The 21,124-nt window shown below is 44.0% G+C and overlaps 1 protein-coding gene across 4 annotated transcripts in view; it reads left to right on the top strand.

The window, feature by feature from the left end:
- Positions 1-21,124, top strand: part of efcab11 (EF-hand calcium binding domain 11) — an 84,505-nt gene that overhangs the window by 5,923 nt on the left and 57,458 nt on the right. For 2 of the 4 annotated variants that reach the window (XR_005995275.1, XM_041847063.1), the window contains exons 2-5: positions 1,506-1,601; positions 4,513-4,561; positions 7,377-7,478; positions 15,078-15,168. Coding sequence is in view for 3 of the 4 variants with exons in the window: in XM_041847063.1 (XP_041702997.1) it covers positions 1,506-1,601; positions 4,513-4,561; positions 7,377-7,478; positions 15,078-15,168 (338 nt within the window). In the remaining variant the exon portion in view is untranslated. The remainder of the gene's footprint in view (positions 1-1,505; positions 1,602-4,512; positions 4,562-7,376; positions 7,479-15,077; positions 15,169-21,124) is intronic. The other 2 variants (XM_041847064.1, XM_041847065.1) reach the window with 2 other exon arrangements.

The following is a 21,124-nucleotide window of genomic DNA, read 5'->3' as shown; positions in this document are numbered from 1 at the left end:
CATTTTCTCCATAGTTTTTTATGGTAGGCCACTCTGGTAGGCCTACATTATGATCAAAAAGCCACAGTAGCCTACTTGGCCACTGTTATATCTGTAACTTAAAGTGGGTACAGCCTCAGTGTTCACAGAAAACACGTGCCAGAAGTTGCACTGAATTTTCACAACGTTCAAGTTTGCACTCAGCAGACCTGACATTTGCTCAGTGCCTACTTTTTTTTTAGACGGAACATTGGTTGTTACTGTGTTTAAAACCGGTTAAAACGGTGTACAGTAAGTGTGTATTTTTTGCATTTGTGAAATAATTTTGATTTGATATGAGGGTAGAGGGATTTATGTTTCTAGAACGGTATCGCAGTTGAGAATCGATTCACGTTTAGATGGAGTATTTGGCTGTTTTGGCTTCCAGAGCCAATTCGTCTTTAAACAGAACATTTAAGGTCCTTGGACTATATTGAGCAATGTTAGGCTCCTTTAGTCCATTATTAGGCCAACAGTACTGTAACCTACTGCCGCCACCCTTACAGAAAAAGATTGCAGTTTTGAAGCGGCAGTAAATGCTATCGACTATGGTATTTTGGACGCAGTAATTGCAGAATTAATCATCATTACATGTAACTGCAGTTACACTGTAACATTTCTGCAGAAAAAAAAAAACTTATTTTGGACGCAGTATTTTCAGCATACTGCAGTTATACTGCACTCTGCCTGCAGTCTTTTTTCGTAAGGGCAGACTTTGGATTACACCCAATGATGGGTATATGATGTCGGCCCTGTGTAGCTCAGTTGGTAGAGCATGGTGCTTGCAACGCCAGGGTTGTGGATTCGATTCCCACGGGGGGCCAGTATGAAAAATGTATGCACTCACTAACTGTAAGTCGCTCTGGATAAAAGTGTCTGCTAAATGACTAAAATGTCAATGTAAATGTAAGTGTACAAAACATTTGGATCACCTGTTCTTTCCATGACATAGACTGACCAGGTGAAAGCTATGATCCTTTATTGATGTCACCTGTTAAATCCACTTCAGTCAGTATAAAGGAAGGGGAGGAGACAGGTTAAAGAAATATTTTTAAGCCTTGAGGCAATTGAGACATGGATTTTGTATGTGTGCCATTCAGAGGGTGAATGGGCAAGACAAAAGATTGAAGTGCCTTTTGAACGGGATATGGTAGTAGGTGCCAGCCGCACCGGTTTGAGTGTGTCAAGAACTGCAATGCTGCTGGGTTTTTCACTCTCAACAGTTTCCCGTGTGTGTCAAGAAAGGTCAACCACCCAAGGACATCCAGCCAACTTGACACAACTGTGGGAAGCATTGGAGTCAATATGTGCCATTATCCCATTGGAACGCTTTCGACACCTTTTAGTCCATGCCCCGATGAATTGAGGGCAAAAGGGGGTGCAACTCAATATTAGGAAGGTGTTCCTAATGTTTTGTACACTCAGTGTATATAAATCATTGGTATATATACACATTGATTACACCCCATCCCCCTCTCTCTCCAAAGGTTTACGAGCTATGTGATACGGACAAGAAAGGCTACCTGAACAGAGAAGACCTAAAAATGGCGGTGGTCATGCTGTTTGGATATAAACCATCAAAGGTAGTAGAAACTAGGTGGTATCATAGACTTAGATAGACATCGCATCATTGTATCTGTTCCATTATGGCATCTGAGAGCATGGGAGGTCCATTGAGGCCATCTCCATTTTGAAGTAGTCTATTTTCATATTCTACCACTTCTATGAGCTGGCAAAGAAACTGAAAGTGTGCACATTTTGTTCACAAATGGAAAAAAAGAAATTGCACCACCATCTAACCCTAGATATACACCACTATCCCCAACAAACTCACCACTTCTACCCACTACTTTGGCCCCAACAGATCCTACACCAGGCCGTCGGCCTGGGAGTCTGGAACCCCTTCTCTCAAACCCCCTATTGTTCTTCTGCACTAAAATCTCTGACACCCCTAAACTTCTCTGCTGCTGCTACTACCAGACCAATCTTCTGGGATTTCCTTTCCATCTGTGCGGTACAATTAATGACCATAGCAATAAACTGCCAAGAAGCCAACCTTACTAAAGGACAAACTGTTCTAGTCACTCTGTACTGGCCTACTACTCACAGGGATCCTCTCAGGCTCTCTCACCCTTTGCCCACCATCCTCTGCTTTCCTCACTGCCTCAGAATATGACACTTTCTGCACTGCTCTAACCCTGGTAACCTCAAGCTGTCACTCGCACAGGACATTTCTGATCCCCAGCAACATGGTCACCCCCACAATTAAAACACACTTTTACCACAGAAACTACACACTCCTTTGTCCCATGCCCTCCAGCACACTTCTCAATCCTCAGAATCTTTCTCCTACATACTGGTGCAACATGACCATAAGCTTGGCACCTGAAACACCGTAGTGGGTTCGGAACAAAAGCTCTTACAGGATACCTGACATATCCTAGTATGATTTTATCAGGTAAACATCAAAACTCAAAAGGATAGACAGTCTTGCGCTCGCCACCGGGTCTGCGTCAAACCAAACGTATGGGTGGTCCTCTTGTAGCTCAATTGGTAGAGCATGGTGCTTGTAACGCCAGGGTAGTGGGTTCGATCCCCGGGACCACCCATACGTAAAAATGTATGCACACATGACTGTAAGTCGCTTTGGATAAAAGCGTCTGCTAAATGGCTTATTATTATTATTATTATTATTATTATTAGCAGAAAAACAACTTAAAGCATAATGTGTTCTTGGGGTCATAGGCAGCATTCCTCCTCCTCCAAACACGGCGAGTTGAGTTGATGCCAAAGAGCTCGATTTTTGGTCTCATCTGACCACAACACTTTCACCCAGTTCTCCTCTGAATCATTCAGATGTTCATTGGCAAACTTCAGATCTGCCTGTATATGTGCTTTCTTGAGCAGGGGGACCTTGCGGGCGCTGGAGGATTTCAGTCCTTCACGGCGTAGTGTGTTACCAATTGTTTTCTTGGTGACTATGGTCCCAGCTGCCTTGAGATCATTGACAAGATCCTCCCGTGTAGTTCTGGGCTGATTCCTCACCGTTCTCATGATCATTGCAACTCCACGAGGTGAGATCTTGCATGGAGCCCCAGGCCGAGGGTGATTGACAGTTAATTTGTGTTTCTTCCATTTGCGAATAATCGCACCAACTGTTGTCACCTTCTCACCTAGCTGCTTGGCGATGGTCTTGTAGCCCATTCCAGCCTTGTGTAGGTCTACAATCTTGTCCCTGACATCCTTGGAGAGCTCTTTGGTCTTGGCCATGGTGGAGAGTTTGGAATCTGATTGATTGATTGCTTCTGAGGACAGGTGTCTTTTATACAGGTAACAAGCTGAGATTAGTAGCACTCCCTTTAAGAGTGTGCTCCTAATCTCAGCTCGTTACCTGTATAAAAGACACCTGGGAGCCAGAAATCTTTCTGATTGAGAGGGGGTCAAATACTTATTTCCCTCATTAAAATGCAAATCAATTTATAACATTTTTGATATGCGTTTTTCTGGATTTCTTTGTTATTCTGTCTCTCACTGTTCAAATAAACCTACCATTAAAATTATAGACTGATCATTTCTTTGTCAGTGAGCAAACTTACAAAATCAGCAGGGGATCAAATACTTTTTTCCCTCATCGTATGTGGTTTTATATTGTATAGACTTTAACCAACTTGTTAACACATTCTCATTTTAGATAGCAAGTCAGCCAGTTTTTAAATAAGATATGAACAACAACATAAGTATGTGGCTAGCTAGAACTCATAGGACGGTAAGAACCCGTTAGTTAGAGGCCGTTTGGTGTGTTTTATATTAGATTTTTACTTAACATTGCCAGCCAGTACTTTTAGAAAATAAAAATGAAACTTTTTTTTGTAGACCGTCAATGTATTGAAAGTGAGACAGCTGGTGGGAGTTGTAGTTCATGTGTGTAATTCTAATGAACAGTGGTAACTTTTTGGCTTCGTGCTTCTTGTCCATCAAATATGTTGAAAACCGGCGTATGGTAAGTTAATTCACTCGGAAACATATATCTTATGACTGCGTTTTCATGAATTTGACAATGCAAATTTTAAGCCCATTCTTAGCCTACAAAACGAGACAACAGGAAGTACTACTTTCCTACTGTATAGACCCAATGTACAGTAGTGCTAGCGCTGGTCCATCGCGCGAAGACAATGAGTTGCCTCGTGTCACGCAATGGACGAGACCTACAGTTTTGTGGTTGTATCCAGCCTTGTTGAATTTGAGGAACAGTGAAGCAATGATCATTTCATTCCACATGATGGTGCCGTTGTACTTAGTTTGATCTTAAAAGTATTCTCAAACCTTTCTTTGTGACCTAGCTAATTTGCATAATAATCACCTCACAAAAACGACATTGATAAATATCAAATGTGATCTATTAATAATTTTTCTATCACTCAAATTCAAATATATTACATTTCCTCAGTCATCCATCAAGCCAGTCTTTCATTTCCTTGTGCTTTTATGTTGCAGTCTGAAACCAACATGTTAATGGATCAAGCCCAGGCAAAATATTCACCAGGTAAGTCAACAATGCTGTTGTGACAGAATTAGTACATATTACTGCGTCTGTCTGTCTGTGTCGAACGAGCACTCAGAAATGAGAAAACATGTACACCATCCGCACTTTTAGCTCATACTGTATATTCTTGATGTGTCGATTTATGTAAATATGATGGTGAGTCAATCTTCCCACATCCAGTCGTGCTGAATGGGAGCACTCCAATATATGTGTGTGTGTTTTAATGAACAAGTGGAAGATATAGCCACAGGACATAGCCTCTGAACAGCCATCGCAGACTGTATTTAATTTGAGATGAGTTGCTCAACCTCTCTCACTCACACACACACACACATACACGGGTGCCTGCCTGCAGCTATCCTCTGACAGCCTCAATGACTTTTTTAGATTAATTTATAGCGCGCCCGCAGTTTAGACGTCATTACAGTTTCATACGCTGTTCATCACAGCACCACTTATGGCCACGACAGGCAGCCCTCCAACTGAGACGCGAAGTAGGGGGACCCATGCTGATGTGTAAGCACACACACACATCCACTCACAGCAAAACATCCACCGTGCAGCATTTAGCCGCAATCTCCATTTAAAATGGGGCGGTGGAAGACAAAACCAAACAAAGCAACCTAGTCAGTGTATCGTTCCAATCCATCCTGGTGAAATGGAAAGAAACGAGATAAAACAAGAGGGGACGCTTGATTTAGACTGGGTGTAATCGTTTTACACATTTCCAGTAATTAAAAGAATGCCTCACAAAAGGCTTGCGGTGCGGTGTAATTGTTAGTGTGACGACAAGCGGCCAACGCTTTAACTGGGGGCTTCTTGACAGGCAGACAGGAGAGGGGGAAAGAGAGAGGGGAGATGAGAAGAACGTGGCTGGCTAGACAGATACGAGGCTATTGAAGGAAGATGTTAAACGGTTAAAGATTAGGAAGTAATTCGACTCTTTTGTTTTTAAAGCCAGGAGCAACATTTTTAATCTGTACATTGCCCAGTAAGAGAGAGAGAGAGGGAGGGGATTGAGGGAGAGGGGGGTGAAGGGAAAGAGGGAGGGAAGAGAGAGAGAATTGTGTTAGTAGCATGGTTGATGCAATTACATATTTCACCATCCATTAAATGTGTCTGGGAGAGAGAATGCGGGATAAGAGAGGAATAGAGAGAGAGAGGGAGAGCAGTGAATTTAACTGCTCTTCTGGATGTGGTGTGATTTAGTAAATTGGTGGTGATGGTGGGAAGAGACAGAGTGGGTGGCTAACTAGAGAGAGAGAGATCGAGAATATGTGTGTGGCTGGCTAAGAGTGAATGGGGCCAGGCAGTGTGGGTGTGGGCTTGGCTAGACTGTGTCTCTCTGTAACTGGCTCATTTCAGCACAGCCCCTCATAGGGGTTACACAGAGGCCTTTGGTAAGAGACCTTCTACCATTGTCTACTACCATAGCGAGTCGATTCCGCCTGCACTGATCTTAGGTTGCATGCTCGTGTGCTACCACACGAAAAGAAGGCACATAGTGGAACCGATCAACTATAGGCTACTAGCACTATGCAATGGGAAACTGGCTGGCTAGCTAGCTAGCTAGCTAGCTAGTAACACAGGCTAACTGGATAAACAGCAGTTAGCTTTAGAATGTTAACGTTAGCTCTGTTTTTAAATCGCAATTTGCAGTTTACAGCTAACAAGCTACATCTATTGACCTAGCTAGCTAAGAAACTGTTTAGCTAAAGGTTTATGAGCGGCCAACAATCTTAACTTTTAACTGTTTTTGTTTTTACGGTAAACTTAAATGTTCTATGTTTACCATTACTAACCGTCATTTTCTGCTGATGATGCCATTGTCTTACCCGACTACTTTCGAGCTATTACCCTTTGCGAGCTAAGAGCGCCATCTAATGCCTGAGATCGCTTATCTACTAAGGGAGTCCTGCTCTAGCCTATGACAATGTCGTCCTATGCTTTGTTTTGTTATGTGTTATATGTGTAACCCAAGTATGCCTAGTAGGCTAGGTCTACTGTGTAGCCATTTATTTAAGAGGAACACAATGGAAATACGTTTTCAAACTTTCGTGTCATCCTCTGAGTGGTTGTATTGTTTGAAATTGTCAATTAAAAATATCTATCCCTATAGGAAATGTTATCCTCCACCTCCCCCTCTCTCTCTCTCTCACCCCTAACCAGTAACTACTGTGTGTTCTAAGTGAAGCGGACATGAGTCAGGCTCATGGTCTTGTGATGAGGTAGCCCTGCCTGCAACTTCAAAATCAGTGTCCCCCTCAGCACAAAATAATTCCCTCTTGGTCTAATGGTCAAGAAGTTGGTCTGTGGGAGACCAGGGTGCGTGCGTGCGTGAAGTACTCATCTCAATTAGCTAGGCGCGGTTGCCGGGAACGCTTGCCATGTGGTGAGTCATAGTCACAGATCTTTGGTAGGGGCCACCGTGCGGCTGACAGAATTAGATTAAATAAACACACCCTCCCTACTCCAAACACACCTCCATTCTTCCCTCCCTGTGAAAGCTTGGCACTGCTCTTTCCAGTTCTCTCTCTCTCCATCTTTCTTTCTCTCTCTCTACTCTCTCTACGCTCTCTCTCTCGCTACGCTCTCATCTCCCCAGCTCGGGCTCTTTTTCTCCACCTTCATTTGAAGCCCTGAGAGAGACTTGTGCTGAAGAAGCCCCCACACAGCACGCTTCCTTTCATTCACTGCCAGACACTCTGCCTGGCATGTGTGTGCCTGTATGTGTGTGTGCGTGCATTTGTGAGGTGATATGTTTGCTATTGTGAGGTGATATGTTTGCCCCCCCCCCCCCTCTATCTCTCTCTAGGGGTGTGTATAGAGATGTTTGTGTCTCTCATGGAGAGGAAGTTGTCATCAGATGACCAGTACCAGAAGACCAGACAGATCTTCAACGCCTTTGATGTGAACTGTATGTACTGTACACCCCCCTCCATCTCTCTCTGTCTTTCGTTCTCTGTCTCTCCATCTATCCATCTTTATCTCTTATCTCCACCCCATTCTCTCTATCCCCTTTTCTTTCTCTCTGTTGCCCATACTCATTGTCTTTTCTTTCGCCAGAAGAGGGTGCTCTAAGCCTTGACGCACACACACGTATTTGATCCCCTGCTGATTTTGTACGTTTGCCCACTGACAAAGACATGATCAGTCTATAATTTTAATGGTAGGTTTATTTGAACAGTGAGAGACAGAATAACAACAACAAAATCCAGAAAAACGCATGTCAAAAATGTTATGAATTGATTTGCATTTTAATGAGGGAAATATGTATTTGACCCCTCTGCAAAACATGACTTAGTACTTGGTGGCAAAACCCTTGTTGGCAATCACAGAGGTCAGATGTTTCTTGTAGTTGGCCACCAGGTTTGCACACATCTCAGGAGGGATTTTGTCCCACTCCTCTTTGCAGATCTTCTCCAAGTCATTAACGTTTCAAGGCTGACGTTTGGCAACTCGAACCTTCAGCTCCCTCCACAGATTTTCTATGGGATTAAGGTCTGGAGACTGGCTAGGCCACTCCAGGACCTTAATGTGTTTCTTCTTGAGACACTCCTTTGTTGCCTTGGCCGTGTGTTTTCGGTCATTGTCATGCTGGAATACCCATCCACGACCCATTTTCAATGCCCTAGCTGAGGGAAGGAGGTTCTCACCCAAGATTTGATGGTACATGGCCCCGTCCATCGTCCCTTTGATGCAGTGAAGTTGTCCTGTTGCCTTAGCAGAAAAACACCCCCAAAGCATAATGTTTCCACCTCCATGTTTGACGGTGGGGATGGTGTTCTTGGGGTCATAGGCAGCATTCCTCCTTCTCCAAACACGGCGAGTTGAGTTGATGCCAAAGAGCTCGATTTTGGTCTCATCTGACCACAACACTTTCACCCAGTTCTCCTCTGAATCATTTAGATGTTCATTGGCAAACTTCAGACGGCCCTGTATATGTGCTTTCTTGAGCAGGGGGACCTTGTGGGCGCTGCAGGATTTCAGTCCTTCACGGCGTAGTGTGTTACCAATTGTTTTCTTGGTGACTATGGTTCCAGCTGCCTTGAGATCATTGACAAGATCCTCCCGTGTAGTTCTGGGCTGATTCCTCACTGTTCTCATGATCATTGCAACTCCACGAGGTGAGATCTTGCATGGAGCCCCAGGCCGAGGGTGATTGACAGTTATTTTGTGTTTCTTCCATTTGCGAATAATCGCACCAACTGTTGTGACCTTCTCACCAAGCTGCTTGGCGATGGTCTTGTAGCCCATTCCAGCCTTGTGTAGGTCTACAATCTTGTCGCTGACATCCTTGGAGAGCTCTTTGGTCTTGGCCATGGTGGAGAGTTTGGAATCTGATTGATTGATTGCTTCTGTGGACAGGTGTATTTTATACAGGTAACAAGCTGAGATTAGGAGCAATCCCTTTGAGTGTGCTCCTAATCTCAGTTCGTTACCTGTATAAAAGACACCTGGGAGCCAGAAATATTTCTCATTGAGAGGGGGTCAAATACTTATTTCCCTCATTAAAATGCAAATCAATTTATAACATTTTTGACATTTGTTTTTCTGGATTTTGTTGTTGTTATTCTGTCTCTCACTGTTCAAATAAACCTACCATTAAAATTATAGACTGATCATGTCTTTGTCAGTGGGCAAACGTACAAAATCAGCAGGGGATCAAATACTTTTTTCCCTCACTGTACATACATACATACATACATACATACATACATACATACATACATACATACATACATACATACATACATACATACATACAGTGCTTTCGGAATTATTCAGGCCCTTTGACTTTTTCCACATTTTGTTACGTTACAGCCTTATTCTAAAATGGATTAAATAAATAAAAATCCTCTGCAATCTACACACAATACCCCATAATGACAAAGCGAAAATAGGTTTTTAGAAATCTTTGCAAATATATAAAAACGGAAATACCTTATTTACGTAAGTATTCAGACCCTTTGCTATGAGACTCGAAATTGCGCTCCATTGATCATCCTTGAGATGTTTCTACAACTTGATTGGAGTCCACCTGTGGTAAATTCAATTGATTGGACATTATTTGGAAAGGCACACACCTGTCTATATAAGGTCCCACAGTTGACAGTGCCTGGCAGAGCAAAAACCAAGCCATGACGTCGAAGGAATTGTCCATAGAGCTCCGAGACAGGATTGTGTCTAGGCACTGATCTGGGGAAGGGTACCAAAACATTTCTGCAGCATTGAAGGTCCCCAAGGACACAGTGGCCTCCAACGTTCTTAAATAGAAGAAGTTTGGAACCACCAAGACTCTTCCTAGAGCTGGCCGCCCGCCAAACTGAGCAATCGGGGGAGAAGGGCCTTGGTCAGGGAGGTTCTTGGTCACTCTGACAGAGCTCTAGAGTTACTCTGTGGAGATGGGAGAACCTTTCCGAAGGACAACCATCTCTGTAGCACTCCACCAATCAGGCCTTTATGGTAGAGTGGCCAGCCGGAAGCCACTCCTCAGATGACAGTCTGCTTGGAGTTTGCCATAAGGCCCCTAAAGACTCTCAGACCATGAGAAAAAAGATTATTTGGTCTGATGAAACCAAGTTTGAACTCTTTTGCCTGAATACCAAGCGTCACGTCTGGAGGAAACCTGGCACCATCCCAACAGTGAACCATGGTGATGTTTTTCAGCGGCATGGACTGGGAGACTGAACGGAGCAAAGTACAGTGAGATCCTTGATGAAAACCTGCTCCAGACCATTCAGGACCTCAGACTGGGGCAAATGTTCACCTTGCAACAGGACAACAACCCTAAGCACACAGCCAAGACAATGCAGGAGTGGCTTCAGGACAAGTCTCTGAATGTCCTTGAGTTGCCCAGCCAGAGCCCGGACTTGAACCAGATCGAACATCTCTGGAGAGACCTGAAAATAGCTGTGCAGCAATGCTCCCCCTCCAACCTGACAGAGCTTGAGAGGATCTGCAGAGAAGAATGGGAGAAACTCCCCAAATACAGGAGTGCCAAGCTTGTAGCGTCATACCCAAGAAGATTCGAGGCTGTAATCGTTGCCTAAGGTGCTTCAACAAAGTACTGAGTAAAGGGTCTGAATACTAATGTAAATGTGACATTTCCGGGTAATTTTTTTTAAAGATTTGCTATAAAATCTAAAAACCTGTTTTTGCTTCGTCATTATGGGGTATTGTGTGTAGATTGATGAAAAAACAATGTAATCAATTTTAGAATAAGGCTGTAACGTAACAAAATGTGGAAAAGGTCAAGGGTTCTAAATACTTTCCGAATGCACTGTACACACACACAATTACTTTACAAATCATTCCCTTTGAATCTAAACTGAAAAACAGCACACTGAAAGGAATCCTCCGGTGTGTGTGTGTGTGCTCTGTAGAAGATCATTCCCGCTCTTTGTTCCAACAGCTGTTTTCTGGGTGTTCCATTGGAAAGCAGGAGTATAATTCACTAATTTTAAAAAAAATTGGCAGTTTTATATCCGCAGGGGAGTGTGTGTGTGTGTGTGTGTGTGTGTGTGTGTGTGTGTGTCAGGTGACTGTGATGATTAAATCTGTAGTAAATGGCCCAGAGACTGTCTTCATTAACCCTCCCAACCGCCATTACAGACGAGGACCATTGTGTGTGAGACGGCTGGTTCCTTTAATGGCTGCCTGAAACTGCATCTTCAAAACATGTTTTCTGGTGCGATGCTAGACACTGCACGCCTGTGTGTGTATGTGTGCGTCCGTGTGTATGCACACTGCATGCCTGTGTGTGTTATGTGCGTGTCCACGTGTGTGTGTGTAATTCATGGCAGACTGCTAGACTGCATTAATAGTTAATCGGCTCTTTGACAACAGCTTGATAATAATTGGAGTCTGGAATAATAGTGTGTTCACACACACACTGTATATACACACCCACTCATCATACATATATGTAAGTGCCTCAGTATTATAACTTTATATGCCTTCAGAAAGTATTCACACCCCTTGCCTCGCAAAGAAGGGCACCTATTGGTAGATCGGTAAAAATGAAAAAAGCAGATATTGAATATCCCTTTGAGCATGGTGAAGTTATTAATTACACTTTGGATGGTGTATCAATACACCCAATTACTACAAGGGTACAGGCGTCCTTCCTAACTCAGTTGCCGGAGAGGAAGGAAACCACTCAGCGATTTCACCATGAGGCCAATGGTGATTTTAAAACCGTTTTAATGGCTGTGATAGGAGAAAACTGAGGATTGATAGTTACTCCACAATACTAACCTTACCACAGAGAGGCATACAAAGCTCTCACTCTCCCTCCATTGGCAAATCTGACCATAACTCCATCCTCTTAGTTCCTGTTTACAATCAAAAACTCAAACAGGAAATACCAGTGATGCGCTCAATACGGAAGTGGTCTTATGAAGCGGACGCTAAGCTTCAGGACTGTTTCGCTAGCACAGATTGGAATATGTTCCGGGATTCATCTGATGGCATTGAGGAGTTTACCACATCAGTCACCGGCTTCATTAATAAGTGCATTGACGACGTAGTCCCCACAGTGACCGTACATACTAACCAAAAGCCATGGATTACAGGGAAAATCTGCACTGATCTAAAGGGTAGAGCTTCCGCTTTCAAGAAGCGGGACACAAATCTGGATACTTATAAGAACTCCCTCTACGCCATCCGACGAACAATCAAACAGGTAAAGTGTCAATACAGGACTAAGATCAAATCCTATTACAGCAGCTCTGACACTCGTCAGAAGTGGCAGGACTTGCAAACTATCCCGGATTACAAAGGGAAACCCAGCTGTGAGCTGCCCAGTGACGCAAACCTACCAGACGAGCTAAATGCCTTCTATGCTCGCTTCGAGGCAAGCAACACTGAAGCATGCATGAGAGCACCAGCTGTTCCAGACGACTGTGGGATCACGCTCTCCGTAGCCGATTAAACAGGTTAACATTCACAAGGCCGCAGGGCCAGATGTATTACCAGGAGTACTCTGAGCATGCGCTGATCAGCTGACAAGTGTCTTCACTGACATTTTCAACCTCTGCCTGACCCAGTCTGTAATACCTACAGTGGGGAGAGCAAGTATTTGATACACTGCCGATTTTGCAGGTTTTCCTACTTACAAAGCATGTAGAGGTCTTTAATTTTTATCATAGGTACACTTCAACTGTGAGACGGAATCTAAAACAAAAATCCAGAAAATCACATTGTATGATTTTTAAGTAATTAATTTGCATTTTATTGCATGACATAAGTATTTGATCACCTACCAACCAGTAAGAATTCCGGCTCTCACAGACCTGTTAGTTTTTCTTTAAGAAGCCCTCCTGTTCTCCACTCATTACCTGTATTAACTGCACCTGTTTGAACTCGTTACCTGTATAAAAGACACCTGTCCACACACTCAATCAAAGACTCCAACCTCTCCACAATGGCCAAGACCAGAGAGCTGTGTAAGGACATCAGGGATAAAATTGTAGACCTGCACAAGGCTGGGATGGGCTACAGGACAATAGGCAAGCAGCTTGGTGAGAAGGCAACAACTGTTGGCGCAATTAGTAGAAAATGGAAGAAGTTCAAGATGACGGTCAATCACCCTCGGTCTGGGGCTCCATGCAAGATCTCACCTCGTGGGGCATCAATGATTATGAGGAAGGTGAGGGATCAGCCCAGAACTACACGACAGGACCTGGTCAATGACCTGAAGAGAGCTGGGACCACAGTCTCAAAGAAAACCATTAGTAACACACTATGCCGTCATGGATTAAAATCCTGCAGCGCACGCAAGGTCCCCCTGCTCAAGCCAGCGCATGTCCAGGCCCGTCTGAAGTTTGCCAATGACCATCTGGATGATCCAGAGGAGGAATGGGAGAAGGTCATGTGGTCTGATGAGACAAAAATAGAGCTTTTTGGTCTAAACTCCACTCGCCGTGTTTGGAGGAAGAAGAAGGATGAGTACAACCCCAAGAACACCATCCCAACCGTGAAGCATGGAGGTGGAAACATCATTCTTTGGGGATGCTTTTCTGCAAAGGGGACAGGACGACTGCACCGTATTGAGGGGAGGATGGATGGGGCCATGTATCGCGAGATCTTGGCCAACAACCTCCTTCCCTCAGTAAGAGCATTGAAGATGGGTCTTGGCTGGGTCTTCCAGCATGACAACGACCCGAAACACACAGCCAGGGCAACTAAGGAGTGGCTCCGTAAGAAGCATCTCAAGGTCCTGGAGTAGCCTAGCCAGTCTCCAGACCTGAACCCAATAGAAAATCTTTGGAGGGAGCTGAAAGTCCGTATTGCCCAGCGACAGCCCCGAAACCGGAAGGATCTGGAGAAGGTCTGTATGGAGGAGTGGGCCAAAATCCCTGCTGCAGTGTGTGCAAACCTGGTCAAGACCTACAGGAAACGTATGATCTCTGTAATTGCAAACAAAGGTTTCTGTACCAAATATTAAGTTCTGCTTTTCTGATGTATCAAATACTTATGTCATGCAATAAAATGCAAATTAATTACTTAAAAATTGATATGGAAAAATGATAAAAATTACAGACCTCTACATGCTTTATAAGTAGGCAAACCTGCAAAATCGGCAGTGTATCAAATACTTGTTCTCCCCACTGTAAATCGGGTATACAACCATCCCAGCTCTGCAGATTTTGCTGCGAAGAGACAGAATCATTAGAGCATTTGTTTTGGTACTGTCCATATGTAGCTTGTTTTTACCTGGAACTCTGCAAATGGCACTGCTGGGTGATTTGGAAAGTCCTAGTCAATCGATCAATAATATCATAATACTCTTAGCAAAAATGTTTATTCAATTTACAATTTGTAGAAACTATGAGAAAGGAAAGGTTCAGAACTTTTGTTAAAATACTCCAAAAACATGTGGCAAAGCAATTAACTTTTTGTCCTAATTTGTCTAGCAATGATCAACAACCAATCTGACAGAGCTTTAAGAATTTTGAAAGGAATAATGGGCAAATGTTGCACAATCCAGGTGTGGAAATCTCTTAAAGACTTACCCAGAAAGACTAACAGCTGTAATAGCTGCCAAAGGTTATTCTACAAAGTATTGACTAACTGTAAGTCGCTCTGGATAAGAGCGTCTGCAAAATGTAAAATGTATTGACTCGGGTGTGAATACTTATGTAAATTTTCAATAAATGTACACAAAATTCATGTTATTTTTTTTGACTTTGTCATTATGGGGTATTGTGTGTAGATGGGTGAGAATAAAAGTATATTTATTAAATGTTGAATTCAGGCTGTAACACAACAAAATGTGAAATACTTTCTGAAGGCACTGTAGCTCTATCTCAGACAGGCAGGATGTCTCTGTTCCACAGCCAACTCAGCTCTTTTTCTCTCTCTACCACTTTTTTTCTCTGTCTTTGCCTGAGGGAGCAGTGTGTGTGTGCGCCCATGCGTATATGTGCACATGCATGCCTGTGCGTACGTACAATGTGTGTGTGTGTGTCTCTCTCTCTGTGTTGACCCCTGTGTTTTCTCTTCTCTACAGGTCGTGGTTTCCTGAAGCTGGAGGACTTTAGAGCAGCCTTCAGTAGAGTGGCTCCTCGTCTGCCTGAGAGGACTGTCCTGGAGGCCTTCAGGTACTGGGGTTGGGAATTGGTTGGGACGGGAAAGGGTTGGAAATTGGTTGGGAAAGTGGATGGAAATGGGAAGAAGGGCTGGGAAGGGTTTCGGATGGGGAAAGGGTTGGGAAGGAGTTAGGAATGTGAAGGAGTTTTCAAGTTTCATGTTTCGTTAGTCGTATGTACAGAATACACATGGTATACAACGTCCAACAAAATGCTTATTTGAAGGTTCCCTCTCAATAATGTAATAATAAATAATAAAAGATAAGAGTAAATAGTGCAATAGAATAAAACATGTATAAATACATGAAGGCACAATTTATTTACCCGTGTGTCGAGGACGGGGGGATTGGAGGATAAGTCTTTAAATTGTGCAGTATTTAGAAATAATAAATACAAGTCTAGTAGCAACAGTCGTGATGTGATGTGTGTGTGTGTGTGTGTGTGTGTGTAGCATGAATGTACTCTACGTGTGGGTGTGTGCATGTGTGCTAAGGTGTGGAGAGTCAGTGCAGGTGGTCAGTGTTCAGCAGTCTGATTGCTTGTGGATAGAAAATGTTTCTGAGCCTGTTGGTCCGAGACCCGATGCTCCGATACCGTCTGCCCGACGGTAATTGAGTAAACAGTCTGTGGCTGGGGTATGTGGGTCCTTGATGATGCTGCTGGACTTCCTCAGGCACCGTTTTGAGTAGATGTCCTGAATGGGTGGGAGCACGGCCCCAGTGATGTACTGGGTCGTCTTCACCACTCGCTGGAGGGCCTTGCGAGCGTGGGCGGAGCAGGTCCCATACCAGGCAGTGATGCAGCCGGGCAGGACGCTCTCGATGGTGCAGCGGTAGTATTTGGAGAGGAGGCATGCCGAATTTCTTCAGCTGCCTTAGCAAGTAGAGGCGCTGTTGCGCCCTCTTGACGAGTGGTGGTGTTGTTGGTCCATATCAAGTTCTCGGTGATATGTGCATCGAGGAACTTAAAATTGCGGACTCTCTCCACTGCAGTCCCGTCGATGTGGACCGAGGCGTGTCCTCTCCTCTGCTTCCTGAAGTCAACAATCAACTCCTTTGTTTTGCTGTGTTTGAGGTAGAGATTGTTGTCCTGGCACCACAATGACAGTTCACTTACAGTGCCTTCAGAAAGTATTCACACCACTTGACTTTTTCCACATTTTGTTGTTAAAGCCTGAATTTAAAATAGATTAAATTGATATGTTTTGTCTCTGGCCTACACACAATACCCTATGATGTCAAAGTGGAATTATGTTTTTTGCCATTTTTACAAAGCTGAAATGTCTCATCAATAATTATTCAACCCCTTTGTTATGGCAAGCCCAAAAATGTGCTCATCATGTCACATAATAAGTTGCTTGGACTTACTCTGTGTGCATTAATAGTGTTTAACATGATGTTTGAATGACTACCTCATCTCTTTACCCCATACATACAATTATCTGTAAGGTCCCTCAGTCGAGCAGTGAATTTAAAACACAGATTCAACCACAAAGACCAGGGAGGTTTTCCAATGCCTTCCAAAGAAGGGCAGCTATTGGTAGATGGGTAAAAAAAAGAAAGAAAAAAAAGACATTGGAAATCCTTTTGAGCATGGTGAAGTTATTAATTACACTTCGGATAGTGTATCAATACACCCAGTCACTACAAAGATACAGGCGTCCTTCCTAACTCAGTTGCCGAAGAGGAAGGAAACTGCTCAGGGATTTCACCATGAGGCCAAATTTAAACAGAGTTTAATGGCTGTGATAGGAGAAAACTGAGGATGGATGAACAACATTGTGGTTACTCCACAATATTAATCTAATTGACAGAGTGAAAAGAAGGAAGCCTGTACAGAATACAAATATTCCAAGACATGCATCCTGTTTGCCACAAGGCACTAAAGTAATACCGTAAAAAATGTGGCAAAGCAATTAACTTTTTGTCCTGGAAACAAAGTGTTATGTTTAGGGAAAATCCAATACAAAACATTACTGATTACCACTCTCCATATTTTCAAGCATAGTGGTGGCTGCATTAAAAACATGTTTTGGAATAAGTCAAGGGGTATGAATACTTTCTGAAGGCACTGTACTTCCTCCCTGTAGGCTGACTCGTCGTTGTTAGTGATCAGGCCTACAACCATGGTGTCATCAGAAAACTGGATGATGGAGCTGGTGTCATGCTTAGCCACGCAGTCGTGGGTGAACAGGGAGTACAGCAAAGGGCTGAGAACGCATGCCTTGGGGGGCCCCTGTGTTGAGAGTCAGTGTGGAGGAGGTTGGGAATGGAAATGGGAAGAAGGGGATAGAAAGGGTTTTGGGATGGGAAAGAGTTTTGGAAAGGGGTTGGGAATGCCATTAGGCTTTCTCTTTTACTGTAAATCAATGTTGGTAGACATTGCCACTGTATTCCAAATGGTGGGTTTAGTTGTTCACACAGGTGTTCTCAGTCAGGTCTAGAAGCTATATTGTATTTATTTAGCTGTGTAAATGGACACATAAGACATGGCAACATGTGTAGAATTGTAGGAAATAGGCTTTAAAACTGCCAAAATGTCTCTCTGCCAAAAATAGGGGTTTGAACAGTTTGGGGTTGCGAGGTGGGGGTTTGTTACTATGGCGATAAATGACAATATCCATCCGGACCTTTGCCACCTAGGAAATTTACAGTATGTGACCGGACCTTCTCAAATAGTACCCCCTGCCCTACATAGTGCACTACTTTTGACTAGGGCCCGGTTTCCCTAAAGCATCTCAAGGCTAAGTTCATTGTAAGAATCTTCGTTAATCGTTACTAAAGTTGCACTTGAAAACGGTCGTTGTTTACAGACTGCCTCAGACCACTCGTCGAACAGCTAAGTGTGTCGTTAAATAATTTTTTGCCCTTCTGCGTCACTTTATACACAGAAGATCTCAGCTAAACATAGAATCAAGATGTTTATCTGTCTCTCTGTGACCGCCAATAACTTCAGAACGAAGTTGACTACAAACACAAAGTTGCCAATGTCTTTGCAATTGTTACAAACATGCAAAGGATAAAAATATGCTTCAAATGAAAACCGAGGTGACTGCATTAAAAGATGAATACAGTATAGGTTAGGCCTACATAGGCCTATATATTTAAATCATATTGAGATCAATTTAATGTCCATTCAATTGAGTTATATTTTGCTAATTGTAGGCTACTGTGTAACAATGTGCGCAATGATGTGCCAAATATACGATGGTGCATTATTATAGGGTAAGCGTTAGAATAATCGGCCTCAATATTTGCAGCCATCATGGATAATAGATCTAGGAGCTGATCTGTCGTCAACAGTGCCGATTTTAACATGTCAGTATTGAAGATGTGAATGGAGAAAGCTGATCCGAGAGCAGCGCTGCCATTGCTCCAACGACGCACTTAGTGAAAGTTCTCCGTATGTGGTGTTTTGGGAAACACGTGAGTTCTTCTGCCATTATAGCAACGATGTATCGTTAAAACACTCGTAAGCTTAAGTTCCATCGCTATTGCGAAACCAGGCCCAGAGCCTTATGGGAATATAATAGGGAATAGGGTGCTATTTCGGACATAGAAGGCAATGCTGGGCAATGGCAATGCTGAGCTCATTCCAGGGCAATGCTGAGCTCATTCTGTGTCTCTGTCTCCTTCTCCCTCTCTCCTTCTCTCCTCCCTCTCTCATCCCCTGTATCCTTCTCACTCTCTCCTCCCCTCCCTCTCTCATCCCCTGTATCCTTCTCCCTCTCTCCTCCTCTCCTCCCTCTCTCATCCCCTGTATCCTTCTCCCTCTCTCCTCCCCTGTCTCCTTCTCCCTCTCTCCTCCCCTGTCTCTTTCTCCCTCTCTCCTCCCATGTGTCCTTCCCCCTCTCTCCTCTCCTGTCTCCTTCTTCCTTTCTTCTCCCCTGTGCTCAGTTAGGCTACCTTTTAAAACAGCATGACGGAGAGCAAAGGGAAGGAATAGAGGAGAAGGGAGGGGGCCTGGCAGGGAGGAGAGGGGGGGGGGGAAGGGGGAATGAGCAAGTAAGGGAGAAGAGAGTAATATTTATTGTGAAAGTGGGGAGTTTAAAAAAGCTGAAGTGTGTATGTGCGTGTCCGTAGAGTTTATCTGTGTGCCCAGGGCTGTGTTTAGTCCAGATTATCACTCCAAAGTGATAAATAATAACACTTGCCCTGAGGGAAGGGAGAAGGAGGGAGGAAGAGAGAGAACATGCTTGTTCTTCATACACCTCGGAATAGAACTAAAGCCTTCAGCAGTTCGTATGTGTTGCGGTGTGTGTGTTTTTAAGTGTGTGTGCAGCAATGTGTTGTATGTCATCGTGTATCGTGTGTGTTCTCTCTGTTCTTTCAGTCCCTTGCCATGTCCTTTCTGTCATAATCACAGAACAATGGATCACAGAATCACACCATTAACACCACACACACCCACACGCTTGCTATCGGTGTGTAAGCATGTGTGTTTGTGCACACAAACATTCTCTAACACACACACGTGTACATACACACACATTTACGGCGTGCACCTGCTGCCTCCTTTTTATTTGCTCCAGATTTACGGCCGCATGCCGCCGAGCTCTCGCTCACACACACACACCGTTAACACGGCAACCGCTCGCCTGGTTACTGTCTCCATGACAACGTGGCAACGCAGTGCCTACCATCACACCTATAGCAGAACCTGCAGTTGTTTTTCCCCTTTTCCTTTCTCTCTTCTTCTTTGTCCTTTCTTTCTTTCTTTCTCTCTTTTTTGTTAGTTATTTCTTTCTGTCTATCCTTCCTTCTTTATTTTGTTCTCTTTTACCTCTCCCTCCTTCCTTTTTTCTCCTCTCCTCTGTTTTCCTCAACCATCACTCTCTACCTCTTTTGTTGTTGTTCCTCTGCTTCTCTCCATCCTTTGTTGCTCCTCTCTCTCGGTCTCCACAGCAACTATCAGTCTTGTGGTAGCCCTTTACACTCGTACCCGTATACGGGTTGAACATGGCAAATTTAGGCAGTAATAAGCGCCTAAATTGGAACGTAGTGGCTGTACAGTAACATGCTATACATGACGTCAGAGCTCTGGCTCTGCGCTTCACAGCGCTGTATGGCTTTTGAATGACAGCCTTTCTGAACTTGAGCACCACACCTGACAAGAAGTTGCCCCCATCCCTCCCGCTAATTGGGCAACTTTTGCACATTTTTTGTTGTCTGAGTGAGGGAAATGCTATAAATTAAGATCACTCTATGTATTTAGAAAGATAAGACGTTGAGGATTATAATAAATACAGCTTTGATGTCATACAAGCAAGCCAAACACCCTTTCAAATGTCAACTTCACATCTCCAAATCATAAAACTCATGTCAACGTTGAAGACTCTTCTATGAGTCGTCATAAAAGTGCATTGAAATTGCTTAGGAATGTGCACACTTTGAAGAGGTGTGTGTGTGTGTGGCCACTTGGAGGCACCAGTTAGTCCTCTCATTTAAACCCTTCATTTTCCAGGAAGTCTTTTTTTGGTGTATTTTATTAGTATTTTACCCCCTTTTTTTCCCCAATTGCAATCCATTTACGATCTTGTCTCATCGCTGCAACTCCCCAACAGGCTCGGGAGAGGCGAAGGTCGAGTCATGCGTCCTCCGAAACATGACCCGCCAAACCGCGCTTCTTTACACCGGCCCGCTTAACCCGGAAGCCAGCCGCACCAATGTGCCGGAGGAAACACTGCTCAACTGAAATCAGCCTGCAGGCGCCCGGCCCACCGCAAGGAGTCGCTAGTGCACGATGAGCCAAGTAAAGCCCCTCCGGCCAAACCCTCCCCTAACACGGACGACGCTGGGCCAATTGTGCGCCGCCCTATTGGACTCCCGGTCACGGCCGGTTGTGACACAGCCTGGGATCAAACCCGGGTCTGTAGTGATGCCTCAAGCGCTGCGATGCAGTGCCTTAGACCGCTGCACCACTCGGGAGGCTTCCAGGAACAGTCTTATCAGATTTTATTTGTCACATG

The sequence above is a fragment of the Coregonus clupeaformis genome, chromosome 25 (genome assembly GCF_020615455.1).
Source record: "Coregonus clupeaformis isolate EN_2021a chromosome 25, ASM2061545v1, whole genome shotgun sequence".
Classification (NCBI taxonomy): domain Eukaryota; kingdom Metazoa; phylum Chordata; class Actinopteri; order Salmoniformes; family Salmonidae; genus Coregonus; species Coregonus clupeaformis.
Note: the sequence above shows the minus strand (reverse complement) of the source record. Positions and strands in the feature narration are given on the sequence as shown.